The 15,887-nt window shown below is 51.5% G+C and overlaps 1 protein-coding gene across 3 annotated transcripts in view; it reads right to left on the minus strand.

Moving 5' to 3' along the window:
* The window catches only part of sipa1l3 (signal-induced proliferation-associated 1 like 3), a 52,942-nt gene that overhangs the window by 3,105 nt on the left and 33,950 nt on the right, over positions 1-15,887 (minus strand). For all 3 annotated transcript variants that reach the window (XM_035525334.1, XM_035525335.1, XM_035525336.1), the window contains 13 exons: positions 14,046-14,234; positions 13,530-13,704; positions 12,369-12,472; positions 9,885-10,042; positions 8,909-9,497; positions 8,456-8,730; positions 4,634-4,876; positions 4,259-4,435; positions 2,897-3,018; positions 1,986-2,098; positions 1,070-1,494; positions 486-704; positions 204-369 (listed from right to left, as the gene is read on the minus strand). In XM_035525334.1, coding sequence (XP_035381227.1) covers positions 204-369; positions 486-704; positions 1,070-1,494; positions 1,986-2,098; positions 2,897-3,018; positions 4,259-4,435; positions 4,634-4,876; positions 8,456-8,730; positions 8,909-9,497; positions 9,885-10,042; positions 12,369-12,472; positions 13,530-13,704; positions 14,046-14,234 — 2,955 coding nt within the window. The remainder of the gene's footprint in view (positions 1-203; positions 370-485; positions 705-1,069; positions 1,495-1,985; positions 2,099-2,896; positions 3,019-4,258; positions 4,436-4,633; positions 4,877-8,455; positions 8,731-8,908; positions 9,498-9,884; positions 10,043-12,368; positions 12,473-13,529; positions 13,705-14,045; positions 14,235-15,887) is intronic.

The raw sequence follows: 15,887 nt of genomic DNA on the forward strand, positions 1-15,887 counted from the left end.
TGCAGCACGCACGCGTTCACAAACACACACACGCGAACAGTCTCAGAACATTTCCAGCAGTCTCAGAACAAACGTCTAGTTCCTTTCTCAAACTTATCTGGAGTTGGTGTTTTATTGAGAAAGTTTCTTTGGTAGGCATCTGTGCGTTGCAGTATAGTGACTTGGGGTTTGTGGGATATCTGTGCAGGTGTGAGCGCACTCACAGACTCCTGCTGTGGCGTCTCTGCGGGGTTGTCCATGATGATGAGTTTTTTCAGGTCATCCTCGATAGTGCTCTTGTGAGGAGGCCGGCGGGGCGATCGCAGGTCCCTCAGAGAGGCCCTTAGACGAGGCTGCCCAAACACGTTCTTGCTGTTCGTGTCCACCTGTCTGGATGGGTACAAGGGCAGGCACACACAAACGCGCGCACAAGCAAATGAGCAAATGAGCAATACAACACAACGCATTTTCCCGACGTGCATGCGAGCAGGGCCACTCGTACATACTTGCTGCTGCTGCTGTCCGGTGTACTAGAGGCACAGGTGATGACTGCTGGGCTGGCCTCTTCTTGGTGCCAGGCACCTGACTTGCTTTTACCATATAAGGACTTGGGGGCGGAGGTGGATAGCTGGATGGAGCCTGAAGTGGGCGTGGTGGAAGCTCTAAAAGGCTTGGGCTTATCAGCCATAGCAGGGGTCTTGTAGCCTTGAGGGGTGTAGCATGCTCTACACACACACACGCACGCACATATACGCGCATACATAAACATGCATGTATTTGCCATCTGGTCACAGGATTCAAAGCTTAAATGCTGAATGCTTAAAAGCAATCTCTGCAGGTTAAATTGCCTCGTGCACTGCTGTTCCAGAAGCCAAAAGAGCATATCGGTATAACGATATCGGTATAACGTTAAAAACGTTAATACTGTTGAACTGGATCCCTGCCTGTGTGTGAGCATGTGAGAGAGTGATGACTCATTATAATATTGCACTATGCTCCACTTATGTTCCTGCTACAATACTCACTCTGTGTCTCGCTCTTTCCTGTCCTGTCCCGCCCCCCCCCATACATCTCTCTCTCTCTCCCTCACCTCGGTTTGAAGCTGTCCGCACTGGCCGACCCAGGCGGGTGGAAGGTGCGCGTGCGGCAACCCTTGCCCTGATTGGCCGAGGCTGGCGCGACGGGTGATGACTCTCTCCTGCGTCCCTCCCCTCCAGGCCAGGGCGCCGTGGAGGAGAGCTCCTGCAGGCCGCTGCCGTGGAGGCTCTTGCGGGGCGTGCCCGCGTTGCTACGGCTCATCCTGGTCACCTTGGCGCTGGGCGCGGAGAGCGCCGCCGCGTCTATGCCGCTGTCGCTGGAGCCCCCCTTGCTCATGGGGTCGGGGTCGGAGGGGTCGCTCAGGGCACTGGAGGTGCTGACACCAACCCCGTCAAACAAGCGCTCGTCGCTATGGCTGCTGGAGGCGTTGCTGGACAGCGTGTTACTGCTGGAGTGGCTGGAGTACTGAGCCTCACCCTGGGTGGGCCGCCGAGAGAGAGAGGGAGAGAGAGAGAGAGAGAGAGAGAGAGAGAGAGAGAGAGAGAGGGGAAGGCACAGCGGGCAAGAGAGTGTAAAAGAGAAAGAGAGGGAGTTATTACCCAGTAAAATCTGTAAAACTGTAGAGTTGTCAGATGCTTTTATCCAGAATGACTTACAAAAAAAACCAAACAAACATGTCAACAGTAAAAGACAAAACAAGTGATAAGTATATACCTAGGAATTTGAAAATATCTTTACCATAAAAGACACGTCTCATCCTCTGAGAACTGTATTTTTTATTATAGATCTGTGGATCTTATCAAAGCTGCTTCTACAGCAAAGAAACATGTCCAAGTATTGTAGTCCAATAAATACATCAGCCAAACTTCTTTTTAAAAATACAGTGTCTATATAGACACAAAGATTTAGTAACAGATGGTGGCCATGGGGTTGCTATGGTAACTCCATGGCTGAAGCTGACCTCTTACCTTTGAATGGCGGTTAGGTGAGTCCTTCCCCTGCATGTCCTGACGAGTCTGTCGTCTCTGAGCTCCGCCTGCTGAAACACTGCGAGACGAAGCTGGGACATGCCACATGGGCTCTGTGAGACACAAACACACAGACACGTGAGCACACTCACAAACAATGAAATGTTCCGCACTGACCATGACCATGACCATGACCAAGTATGGCTGCATAAAAAATATGCATACGCATGAAGCAACAGTTACATAAAGTAAGCTCAACTGTCTGTCTGTCTGTGTGTGTGTGTGTGTGTGTGAGAGAGAGACACACACACATACACACACACTAAGTCTAGTATGGAAAAAGAAGTGCTAAATTCATGAATTACAGTTCTTGTTAAATCTCTCTGTAACAAACAAAACAGAATGTGGTTGCTTCCTCCACCAGATTAACCAGCCATTATACCATTTCAAACATTTCACGTAGCAACTGCAGCAACACTGAAGGGGAAAAGAAAGAACGGACAAACCCAAACACAGAGAGTCAGCTTTAGCAGCAATTCTTCTGTTCTTTTGATGTTTTTCTTTTCTCAGTTACTACAGACGTTTTTTGGAAGAAGTAATAGTACTAAAACACAGTACTGGTAATAACAGTTTTAAAACTAGATTTTAGACAAATGAAATATGTGTTTTACATTTTGGAATAATGATGAACTAACAGGGCTCCTCAGTAGGAGGAGGAAAAGTCCTTTACTTAACCAGCAGAGGGCAGAATGAACCCACTTCAGTCAAAGACTGTTCCTGGCAATTCTGCTGGCTGAGAATCAAATCATTACGCGCTGTTCGGTCTGATGATGTCTATATGTAGCTGTTTGCATGAGGACAAACATGTGTTAGTGTACTTGTTATATGTGTGTGTGTGTGTGTGTGTGTACCTGTCTTGCTGCGCTCCATAGTGCTCTCCTGGCTGGTGAAGCCAGATGAAGAATCCACACTGGAGCCATCCAAGGTCAGATGGGCTTCAAAAGGCTGGAGAGAGCGAGGGGCCGAGCCAAACCTACTCTCACACACACACACACACACGCACACGCGCACACGCACACACGCGCACACGCACGCACGCATGCACACGCACACGCACGCACACGCACACACACGCAATGAGAAACCGCAAGAGAAACCTGTATGTAAATCCTTAAGTTTGTCACTAGCGGCCTCACGTGTTCGCTGCCCTGGACTCTACCGCTGACATACACACAAAGTCCACGTGTCCAAGTGGACGGCAGGAGAAGTGCTGTTTGTGTATCTCCGAGTGAGTGAAGAAACGGGGGAGGTCTTATTTATTTACAAGCGACTGGATTGAGTGTCCATTTCATTCACTGAGCAGACACAGTGTGTGTGTGGCCTCCTCTCTAGAGGCCACCACTCTAGTGGCTTTTCCTAACACTTCTAGCCCACAGCTCTGCTGTCGAGTGTGCCGTGGGGGCCATAGAGTATAAGCGTAAGCTAATGTGGCAACTTAGTGTCAAAACCTAAAACAAACAGAACGAAAGAAGGTATTATTCCAGCATACTGTGGAAATGGCTTTCCTAACGCTGCGGCACACAAAGACTTAGCTGGAGTGTTCTCCTGTCGCTTCTGGAGTTCCTATGAATATTTGAAGAGTGCAAATTTGCAATGTGAAAGCCATTTTGGAAAAGGCGTTCTCCCAGCTGCATGCAAGAAACCAGCACATACCAATCAAAGACCAATCATTTTCTAAATAACCACAAATATATGAAATAACAACTGAAAACGCACATAAACCCCTAATTATACCCACAAACTGTAAAGAACATAATTAATACCCATTTAACCCACAGCTACAGTGTATTCTAACAGTTATTTTATATCCTGTTGACCTCAAAGAACATGTTTCTCCAGTTCAACAGGGAAACACACAAACACACACACACACAAAACACTCCACAAATGTCTGTACATGCTTTAACCTCCTATCACACCCATGTGTGCACGTGTACACATGCATAGACAATGGCTGCAAGTCTAAGGGATTGCTCAGCACTGTTTGTCTTGCCAGTCCATACACCCACACACAGACACACGAGGTTGACATCACATTCACTCATTATAATTGCACCTTAAACTGTCTCCACATCCCCAACGATCCATTTCTCGGATTTCATACCCTGTGGTACTCCCTTATCAAGCTGGGGGGTTGGTGTGTTTTTTGGGCTTCTTGCTACCCTGGGACGATGGGTGGGTTTTTGGTGCAGGAGTTGGAGAGGTGTGCTTGCCTGTCTGGGGAGGGCTTGTATCGGACGAAGGGGCCACTTAGTCCTGGGACCCCCAGCACTGTGGCGCTGAGGCTCGAACCAGGGCTCGAGAAACTGGCTGACGGGTTGCGGTATGGCAGCGATCTGTCGCCCCCTACTGGAGACACGCTGTATTGGTTCTCGGGGTAACTGACAGGCCTAAGCGAGAGGAGACAGACTGGCCGGTGAGAGGTGCAGACAGGAAGTTCAGTGTTTGAAACAGGAAAAATGATGTGACTAGTCACACAGTCTCACAATAATGTGACTACTTACTCAACCACATATCACACTAGAGTCAACACAAGATAGCCAAAAGATTTGGAGCTGTAATTCCACTGTGACTGCTGGATGTCTAACCTCTTAGCGGGTACGTGCTGGGGCTCACGGTAGGCGATGGGCACCAGGGGCTTGTGCGTGCGGCCATGGGCCGGCGTGGGTCCTGGGGGCGTCCAGCGCTGGGTGGAGGGTCCGCTGTGTGCCGTGGGAGGGCTGTCCCAACGCCACGCCGGAGTGCGCTGGCTAGAACGGTAGCTTGCCGCCACGGGCTCTGCTTCCACTGCCGTCTCCAGAGTCTTCATCTCATACTCCTCTGTGCAGCCCCCACACACACACACACACACACACACACACACACACACACACACACACACACACAAATTAGCATGCTCAGCAGTACCAGCAAACTGATTATGGAAATTATTGAACATTTTTTTTGAAACAAAAGACAAGATTTGAAATGAAATACCAAATATGAATGACTGTGCAGGTTCAGCCGCGGCTGTAAGCCGGGAACGAGCTGCAACCTTGAACGGTGCCCCGACTAAACCCCTCAGCCCCACGGAGTGCTGAACTAGTCCCCTGAACGCCAGGTGCCCTTTGTCTCCAGCCGCTCTCAGAGGCAGGACGAGGGGCAGACGCTTCAGGCTCACATCCTGTGGATCGTTTTCTGCTGACAGCTGGAAACCGGAGTCCGCTGTCTGTGTCCCGGCGCCTGTGTGGACAGTGCCGATGGGGTCTCTCCTTATCCACTTTGCAGCTTTGCTTCCTCCAGAAAAGCTGCCGCCTGCACAGGCCGGCCCAGCGCAGGACCCTAGCAACGGCACCTGCGCTAACTGTGGTTTCAGGCATTTAGCTGACTCTATTATCCAAAGCGACTTACAGTTATGACCTAACAGAAGGCGAGGGTGAAGAGCCTAACCATCATGGGTACAGCAGCCCTCCTGCCTAAAGCAGGCAGTCGAGGTAAAGGATGCGCCTGTTCCCCACGCTAATTATGCAGGACTGTCTTTCCGTTCTGGAATGGTGTGAGGGTGTGTGTGTGTCTGTGAGAGAGAAGGAATATGAAGTTGTTGTCCCAGCGGGGGACCGTGTGGGCTGTGCACTTAACCAGGGCCTGACCACATGTCAACACTGCAACCACTCAGGACACTGAACTCCACCAATACTGAACAGGACTACGCCACCAGTACTGAACAGGACTACACCACGGATCAGCACTACTCCTCTACTGAGCACACACAGAAAGGCATGCATATTTTATCAGCTTCTGTCTCTATTATGTGCTGCATATTATTGTTCTCTGTAGCACAGGAGAGGACATGACAGGAAAGGAAAGGACAAGACAGGACAGGATTACTAAAACGGTCCCTGGTACACGGTGGGTTCTGAGGGACACATTAACCCTCAATACTGCTTTACACAAATTATGCAGCATCACTGATCAGCAATGCTGACATAGGCAGAAGCGAACACACACACACACACACACACACACACACACACACACACACACACACACACACACACAGTTCAATTCAGGTAATTCCCTGAGGCGTATGTTTTTAGCCTAACCCACCAATACAACAGCCTGCAAAAACATCTCTGTTCTGTTCTGTTCTGTCTGAATGCTGTGTGCCAACTATGAAATGATTACTTGCCCACAAAGTTTCAGAACAGAGACAGACTGTATTTCAAACCCATCACCGTAATAGCACAGAGGACAAAAAAATAAATAAAAAGCCAGAGAACTCATAAATACAACGTAATAAAATGGACCAAAAGCCACAGTTGGATGCAAGCCTGAAAAAAACCCATGAAATATAGCAGCAGAAAGTCTGCATCAGCTCTCTGCACAGACGGCCCTTCCTCTGCTAGCTGCCCGTCTCTCCACGCATCCCGCCGTCCCGCATGGTCTCTCCATGCCCACTGGGACAAACTCTTCTTGTCCTGCTCGTCTAGCGTCTCTTTGTTTCCTTTTCCCCGGTCTCTCCCGCTGGTCGGCACTAACCTGTCTGTGAGCAGCAGGATGGACCAGACCGCCACCGCTGTGCCATCTGACCCGCCGCCCCGAACAGCTGGACGGCAGACGAGATCCCGACGGCCGTGCGCACGCACGCTCGCACAAACGGCGCGTGCGCTCACTTTCCAGCTTCTGCCTGCGCCTCCTAATCTGTGTACGTCTCTCTCCCTCCAGCTACACTATGATGACACTCGGAGCGGGACAGAGAGAAGGAGCGGTGGAGGCGGGGGAAGGGGGAGGGGCGGTATCTTTAACACCCGCCTACTTGTGGATTTCACCGAAGATGTGTTCAGACACGTCCGATATGTGCAGACTCACCACCACTTCCCTCGGTGGCTCACTGCCGACGCGCGCGCGCGCACACACACACAACCCCATTTTAGATTAATCACCTTATTATTTATTTATTTATTTATTTTTGTGTCCGTTTCCCCAGATTCCAAGCTTTAATCTCATGCAATCTGTTTCCCTGGCGCTCTTTAACAGTAACGCGCACACATGCACGCGCACACACACACACACAGGGAGAGAGAGAGAGAGAGAGAGAGAGAGAGAGAGACAGAGGCAACTGAACAGGCGGAAGTGTGAACGAATGAACCTAGTGCAAATAACCGCGAGGAGAGCGGAGAGAGAGAGAGAGAGAGAGACGATGAGAGTGGAGAGACGTGGACCTGCACAGGCAGCCCGCGTTAGAACAGACGAGCTGCAGGACTAGAGTCACCTGATGAACAGCATCGCTCAACCACATTTCGGGGTTGGGGTTCTCATCATAGGCGTGTGCGTGCGCCAGTGTGGGTGGGTACGTGTGGATTTAAGAAGAGGGACAGGAAGAGGGAGAATTTCAAAGGAGTTCAGTTGTGTAATTAAAGTGCTACACAAACCCCCATATGGCACGAGAGTGTGTTACCAACCCCACTGCTGAGCAATTAGGCTCTTTCGAGCCCCTTCAGCAGAACAGGCCCATGATTACATGCTTTAAGTGCTGCACAGACGCACAAACACACACAGACTCCATACCCACACTGTGTGTGTGTGTGTGTGTGTGTGTGTGTGTGTGTGTGTATGAAGAATGAAGGCAGATGCTGCTAAAGAAAGACAGGCGCACGCTACAAGTAATGACATCTGTGTACCGCTTTAAACAGTTTCCTTCCCCTCTCCTCTTTACACAGCTTGAGCGTGCTCCTTCCCTCTTCATCCCTCTCTCCTCTCGTCTTCTCACTTTCTCCATTTCTGTCTCCCCTAGCTCCAACACTCCCACTCGCTGCTCCCCCGAGAACTTGAGTGTCTGCCTACTGTCACAAAATCTGGCGTGTGTGTGTGTGTGTGTGTGTGTGTGTGTGCACACGGGCGCGCATACTAGAGAGCACAGACTAGCACTAATGAAGACAAGGACCTTCTCTGTAACATCTAATCCATTCCGACTGCACAACGTGGTGAATAAACAGCAGTCAGAGACCAGCGGTACGTAAAGCTCAGCACACAAGCCATCTTTCAGAGGACAGGCTCAAACAGACGCTGCTGACCGCCGTGGTCCTTCAGTGTGTGTAGCACTCGGTGTGTGCTCGGGGTTGCGATTTATTCTGATTCTGCCGTGACGGGCGGATTGCGCGGGGGGACCTGGACGGGTTTTAATTGCAGGTCTAGACGATGGTCTGTGCGACTCAGGTAACTGCTGATTGAACCGTGCATTTGCGGCTCGTGTGGCCAGACACTCCGAAGCTACTGGAAGTGTCCTACAGGCTCTAGGCACAAGGGTGACCGAGAACCAGCTCTGTGCATGGCGGCATCCAGATGAAAACCAGGCTCGTCTTTCCTAAGAAATCGGCCATCGGTCCGGCGCCTCACGGCGACTTCACACCCAGGCATTTCCATTGGCTCACCTGCGGGCCCCGCCCTCCTCAAAGGGTGGTATTATGACCACCTTAACTGTGACGGAGGTGCGCAGCAGGTCGATCATCTGTTCATGGGTGAGCGTCACCGCGGCGACCTTGCAGATCTCCACCAGGCGACTGCCCTGCCGGAGCCCTGCCTGCCAAGCGAAGCCGTACTCCTCCACCTCGGAGACGGTGCCATCCAGCCGCACGTGGAAGCCCAGCTGGCCCAGGCCGTTGCGCCTGAGCGTCATGTCGACCGTCTCGCAGCCCGTGGTCAGTGCCTATTAGCGGTGGGTGGGGGGGACGGGTTGTGTGTGGCACAAAAGAGAGTCAGCATGTCCGTGGGAGACGTCTGTCTCGAATCACATTTCCAATGCAAAAGTAAGACAGTAGACAACGACTGTGGCTAACGGAGATAAAGCCCTTCACGAATGGAATAACAGAAAGCCAGGTTTGTACCTTCAGCCTCTGGACCACCTCTCTGATGTCTTGGGCCCCGCCCTCCGGCACACGCACGGCCACATGGTCGCCCCGCCCGTAGTAGATCTTGAGGGCCAGCCTCTCGGCCGTCCAGCCGATGACGTCGGCGCAGAAACAGTTGAACACCACCTCCTTGGTGGAGCAGTCCGCCAGCACCACATGCTCGCCGGAGATGGCCAGCACGCACGGCAGCTCGGCGGTGCCTCCGCCGAAGTCCTGGGCCACCACGCGCCAGGCCACTGCCGCTGCCGCCGCGCCCAGCTCCGCCCCCTCGCGCGCCCGGACCCTCTCACGGCGCTTGGAGGCCAGCGAGATGAGGTTGTTGAGCTTGCCGGCCGTGTCGAGCGGCGTGGAGCTGACGCAGTTCTCGGCGAGGTCGCGCAGGTAACCCTGGCGGGTGCGCGTGGCCATGGCGTGGAACTTCTCCGACTTGTGCGCCGCGTTCTCGGCGTTGATCACCTTGGCCAGCAGGAAGGTGCGGAAGGTGGCCGGGTCGCGGAAGGTGATGCCGCCGGGCGGCAGGGGTGGGCCGAAATGCGGGACGTCCTTCATGCGCGTCACGGCCACGCTGTCAGAGATTGGCAGAAAGGAGAGAGAGAGAGAGAGCGCCGGAGGGGGAGGAGGGAGAGAGAGAGAGAGAGAGAGAGAGAGCGCGCCGGAAGGGGAGGAGGGAGAGAGAGAGAGAGAGAGAGACAGAGGACCGAGACCATCAGGTACACCACGTCAAAGTTTAAAAGACCAGTGGCAATGCCTCTGACACCAAAATGGCAAATTTGTGATGCGCTTAAAAAAAAAAAAAAAAAAAAAAAAAAACCCGAAAGAAAGAGAAAAAAAAAGTCTGCCAAGGTAATGTGTAGTATCCATGGCAACTGCTGTCAGAGCCGAGTTGCTATGGCAACCTGCGTAGCCGTAGAGCTGTCCTGAAGCGGGCTCTGTGAGGAGAGTGACTGCTTACCTGTAGGAGGTGCTCTCTGAGCAGGGGTTGTGCACGCGCACAATGACGAACACGTGCTGGAAGTGGGAGCGGATGTTCTGGGGCGTGAAGGGGAGCGCGCCCGGCTCCTGGAATATGATGGTGACTATATCATTCCCGATGTGCCTCTTCCTTAACAGCTGAGAAAGAGAGAGCGAGAGAGAGAGCGAGAGAGAGAGAGAGAGAGAGAGAGAGAGAGAGCGAAAGAGAAGCAACTGAACAGGCGGACGTGCGAACGAATGAACCTAGAGCAAACAAACACGAGGAGAGAGGAGAGAGAGACGATGCCCTGGTGAGGGACGAGAGGGAGAGACGGTGAGAGTGGAGAGATGTGGACCTGCACAGGCAGTGATGCTCACACACACAAAGAAAAACAAAAAGAAGAGAGAAAAGGGTCTCCTAGAGGGAGCGGAGCCCTCAATCTGGCAAGATATTAAAGAGGGAAAACAAGAGAGAAACAGAGAAAGAGGAGAGGAGCATTTCAGCAGAGCTCCGCTAGTGAGTGTGTGTGTGAGTATCAGAGAAGAGAGAAAGAGAGTGCGTGCGCGCGTGTGTGTGAGTATCAGAGAGGAGAGAAAGAGTGCGCGCGCGCACGTGTGTGTGTGTGTGTGTGTGTGTGTGTGTGTGTGTGCGTGCTGGAGCCATAAGCACACTCTGCAAGAGGTTTTCCTTGCTCTGGTTGCAGAGCTGAAAAACACAATGCAAATACAACGCTGCCCTACATAACACACTCCCCGTCCTGTCCTCCGCGACACGATCAGCTGTGCGGCTGGAAGCATGGCTCGCGATAGCCGCTGATCGCTGGCCGCGTGTGATAATTTGTTCTGATAACGAGGGGGGGGGGGCAACCTAGGTGAATCTGACCACACAGTGAAAACGTGCGTGAAAGTGAAAGACCTGTGCATTATGCAGCGGTATCAAGAGAGATGGTTCCGTGTGTCTGTCTGCATGTGTGAACGTGACAGGTCTCCACGTGGAGAGCCGGCCGCCACCCGTTCCTCTGCAGTGGCGGGAGGGCATCCATTGGATGAGCCACCTTAGAGCTCGCTCACACACTGAGACTCATTCTCTCCTCCTCTCTCTCGCACGCAAGCATGCATACACACACACACACACACACACACACACACACACACACACACACGCATTCAGACAAAAAAAGCTGACTCTAGTGCTCTGTCTGTCCAATGTGACCAGAGAGACTGTGCAAGGCTGTTGTTTACCCACCCAGCCTTGTGGCATTCCTCTCCAGATCTCTCCACCCCCTTCCCATGTGACACAGTGGGGAAAGGCACACATGAGCTAGATGAGCCGGTCAGTAGCTAAACATTGCCCTCTGCAGGCACCTCCTAGTACAGCCTAAGAGCATTCAGCATACATGGGACAGTGTATATGGGTCACAAGCGCGCACGCACGCGGTTTCAATATAAGGCACGTTATGGCAGCTTTCAGTATGTGAAAAGTAGAGTGGAACACAAAGACACTCAGCTATTAATTATTATACACATCAAGATGAAAAAAAAAAATCCATAGAGTGGGATTTCCTTGCCTGTACAGTAGTCTTGTCTGTCCAGCCGTATTAAAGATCTATCCTCGGTCATGATGGCATGTCTATTTTTAGGTGAAAGGCTATGTCAAATATGGTCTGAGCTAGTGACAGACGGCTTTCTCATTTCTAATACTGCATATTCCATCACGTCCGAACACGTTGTACCTGCTGTCATTTACATATTTCCGCTTACTCATCTGCTTTGCCATCTATATTTACTCATGTATCTCTGAATAAAGTCTGCGTGCTTCTTAATGTCTCTGACTCCGTGTCACTCCTTCTGAGAAACGTGCCCCGGGGCCGTCAGGGAGGACGACCAGACCCAGACAAGGCAGATGGTGGGACCGGAGGGACAGGGTTATGGAAAATGGGGAATCTTTCCTTACACAGAGGCACAAACGCACACCAAAAGGTAAAAAGACGCACGCTCAAAGATGCGCACGCACAGACACAAACACCCAGAGGGAGAGATGGCTTGTACGGATGGCGGTACACCACGGCTGTGTTATTAAGATCATGAAAATATGAAAACATGGCGAGTGAACCACACCCTGCTCTGATCGGCACTGGACATCAACGAAGAGAGAGAGAGAGAGAGAGAGAGAGAGAGAGAGAGAGAGAGGAAAGAGAGAACAAAGAAGCCTCACAGAACAAGCCCACAAAGGCAGAAAACGAAAGGAGACAGACACCTGGACTGACTGCATACCACTGCAATGCAAACAAGCGCACAGGCTCAAACCAAAGTCCTTCCAGCGTGTTCAGCGCTCCGACAGAGCGCCACGCCGTGTGCTTGGGACAGAGAAGACAGCGCTGTGGTGGCCAGGAGGGAGATGGAAGGGGGCACACCCACTCTGGGCAAAGCCTCTGGCTGTTGGTGTGTGTGTGTGTGTGTGTGTGTGTACTGAGGTGTTTCTTACCTGCTGGGGGTTACTGGGCATGTATGGAAGCAGTGTAGAAACATGAAACATGATCTCATAGCCCTGATAGGTGGTATAGAGGGAGTGCGTCCCAGTGGAGTCCGCTGTTCAAAACACACACACACACACACACACACACACACACACACACACACACACACACACACACACACGTATTACTGATGGTGAAGGCTGGGTATGAGGTTGCCCATGTTGTGGAGTCATGCCCAGCCTTCCTGACTAATGAGATCATTAGTAAACTAGCTGCAGTGAAATCTCAACTTCTCAGTCAATAGAAGTGACGCAGAACACACAGTTTCCCGTGTCCTCATGCAGGCATGCGTGTGCACGTGTGTGTGTGCGCGCGCATGTGCGTGTTGTGTGTGCATGCTGCAACATCATCCTTGGTGTTTTAGGAGGGTCAATTACTGATTTTTCAATGAGCCACCAGGTGAATCTGCACTTATTGTACAATTTATTCACATATAAACAGGCCCTTCAGACACGCAGTGTGTGAGTGTGTGTGTGTGTGTGTGTGTGTGTGTGTGTGTGTGTGTGTGCGCGCACCACTCACTCTTGGTGTTGACCTAGGCGGCGTACTTGCCGAAGCCCTCGAGACATGCAGTGTGTGTGTGTGTGTGTGTGTGTGCGCGCACCACTCACTCTTGGTGTTGACCTAGGCGGCGTACTTGCCGAAGGCCTCTAGACATGCAGTGTGTGTGTGTGTGTGTGTGTGTGTGTGTGTCTGTGTGTGTGTGCGCATGTGTGTGTGTGAGTGTGTGTGTGTGTGTGTGTGTGTGTGTGCGCGCACCACTCACTCTTGGTGTCGAGCTGGGTAGCGTACTTGCCGAAGCCCTTCAGACATGCAGTGTGTGTGTGTGTGTGTGTGTGTGTGGGTGAGTGCGCGTGCGTGCACCACTCACTCTTGGTGTCGAGCTGGGCAGCGTACTTGCCGAAGCCCTTCAGACATGCAGTGTGTGTGTGTGTGTGTGTGTGTGTGAGTGTGTGTGGGTGAGGGTGAGTGCGCGTGCGTGCACCACTCACTCTTGGTGTCGAGCTGGGCAGCGTACTTGCTGAAGCCCTTCAGACATGCAGTGTGTGTGTGTGTGTGTGTGTGTGTGTGTGAGTGTGTGTGAGTGTGCGCGTGTGTGCACCACTCACTCTTGGTGTCGAGCTGGGCAGCGTACTTGCTGAAGCCCTTCAGACAAACCGTGTCCCCCAGCAGCTGCAGGAACTGGCTGAAGGCAGGCGTGGCCTCCTCATTGTTATACATCTCCTCCTCCGTACTTTGCTCTGCCCGACACAGCAAGATGCCCACCTTGTGCTTCTGGCTCAACTACGGGGGCGCACACACACACACACACACACACACACACACACACACACACACACACACACACACAGAGCCAAAACATTGAAGAGACCACAGTATGAAACTCCAGAACAGAAATACAAACCATAAGCATTTTGGATTTAACATTTTTTAGCATTATACGTATGAGCCCCTTTAGTTTCAAATATAAACGTGACAGGCAGGTGTTTAGCCGGGCAGGACTGCTCAGCTAGATGGATGATGTTGGCTAAAGGCAGCGCTTGCTGAACAGAAATGTCCCCTCAATTCTCTGAATGGACAAGCCAGAAGAAGACCAGAGAAATGCACGGTGTCCCGCGCCTCACCCCTTGCTCGTCCAGTTTGAGGAGCTGCTCGGTGACTTTGGGGGTGTTGAGCGCCAGGCGCAGACAGGAGACGCTCAGCTCGGGGAGCACATACTCCACCACCTCCTTCAGGGGGAGGCCCCTCGCCGTGCCATGCCTCGCCGTGGAGGGAACGGCGTCCTCCAGCACTGAACCGCGCAAGGTCACCAGCTACAGCGACATGTGGACGCAGCGAGAGAGAGAGAGAGAGAGAGAGAGAGAGAGAGAGAGAGAGAGAGAGAGAGAAGACAAAACAACAAATTGACAAAAATATTACATAGCTCACTATAATCCTCCTGTACCATGTCAGGTCTGCATGTGACGCAGTGAGAACGGTGCTCTCTCTCTCTCTCTGGCTGTGAGATGCAGCTGTTTAGCTCACAGCATCCACAGCGTGGTGCCATTTCCCCACTACATCTACTTTAATGCCAGGCTACAGGACACATCCCACTCACTCTCTCGCTCTCTCTCACGCGCTCAGCCTCGTGGGAGCCGTAGTTCATCCTTCTCCATAAATCATCCGCTGCTGTATTCCACCAGGGTGTGTAATGGTGTGACCGAACGCGAGAGGCTCCTAACGTGCCGTCCTGAGGCACCTGCGTCAGGGCTGTGACGGCTCCCCAAACGGATGAGGCTTGAGGATGACGCGTGCCCGATCACCCAGACAGCCCTGCCCTCTGCCTCACCTCTGACCCTGGAGGTTCGCGCCAGCGTTTCTGCTGCTTCATTCAGAGCAGTTTCAGTGGGAGTGAATGGCTAAAGGAGGGTGGAAGTGTGCGTGGAGCTGTTTCTTTCAGACAGACTATAGCTGATGGCAAAGGCTTTGTGTGTGTGTGAGGGTGTGGATGTTTGGGTGGGTGTGGGTGTGTGTGTGTGTGTGAGAGACAGAGACACAGAACTGAAGCCACTGCATTGTTCAGGCAAGGTGATCATGATGTGCCCAGGCAGTCATGCAAGCCGGCTAAAGGAAGCAGAGCAACGGCCATAACAATACAGCTCAGCATGTTCTCTTCCTCCCTCTCTCTCTCTCTCTCTCTCTCTCGCTCTCTCTCACACACGCACAGACACACACACACACCCCTTTCCTCCGTTAGCTCCTCCATCAACCTTGTCTGTCTTTAATCCTCTCCTGTGAGGAGTCTTCCTGTTGCCTGGGCTCATTGTGACTTGATTGGGCCAAATGAAAAGAAAATTCAGCTGAACGCTTACTCAAGACTTCCCTCATTTCCACATTAAGACTGAGGTCAACCGAGAGTCAGTAGTGCACGCGTGTGCACATGCTCCAATCCAGTGTATGCAAAAGCCTTGAAAACATTCTAAACATTCCATCCTTTAGCACTGGGAGCAACATATCAAGTAATAACTCTACATTTTCATTAAGCCCACAAATGACAAGAATACTGCACCACACAAAAGCGCTAGTAACGCTATTAACAATGTACATGGATCTGTACATTCTGTACATTGTGTACAAAGATATATACACAACCATATACATTGTACATTGTGTATATAAACATAATATACATATATTGTACATACATTGTTAATATATTTTTGTACATATATAGAATATATATTCCTCTATGCACCCCTGTTTTCTTTCTCCTCAGTTTGGACAGAGCACTCTCAACCATTTCACTACGAGTTATACTGTGTATGACTATGTATGTGACAAATAAACCAAACCTGAAACTTGTAACAGTGATACTAATATTAGTTACCAATCATTTAATTTCCATTTTCAAGAAGAGAAGGGAAGAGAAGAACAGATACAAGGCACAAGTCCCAGTAAAGCCCCAGTAATGGCTGTGAACTCACAGG

This window comes from Electrophorus electricus, chromosome 4, assembly GCF_013358815.1.
Source record: "Electrophorus electricus isolate fEleEle1 chromosome 4, fEleEle1.pri, whole genome shotgun sequence".
In the NCBI taxonomy this organism is placed as follows: Eukaryota; Metazoa; Chordata; class Actinopteri; order Gymnotiformes; family Gymnotidae; genus Electrophorus; species Electrophorus electricus.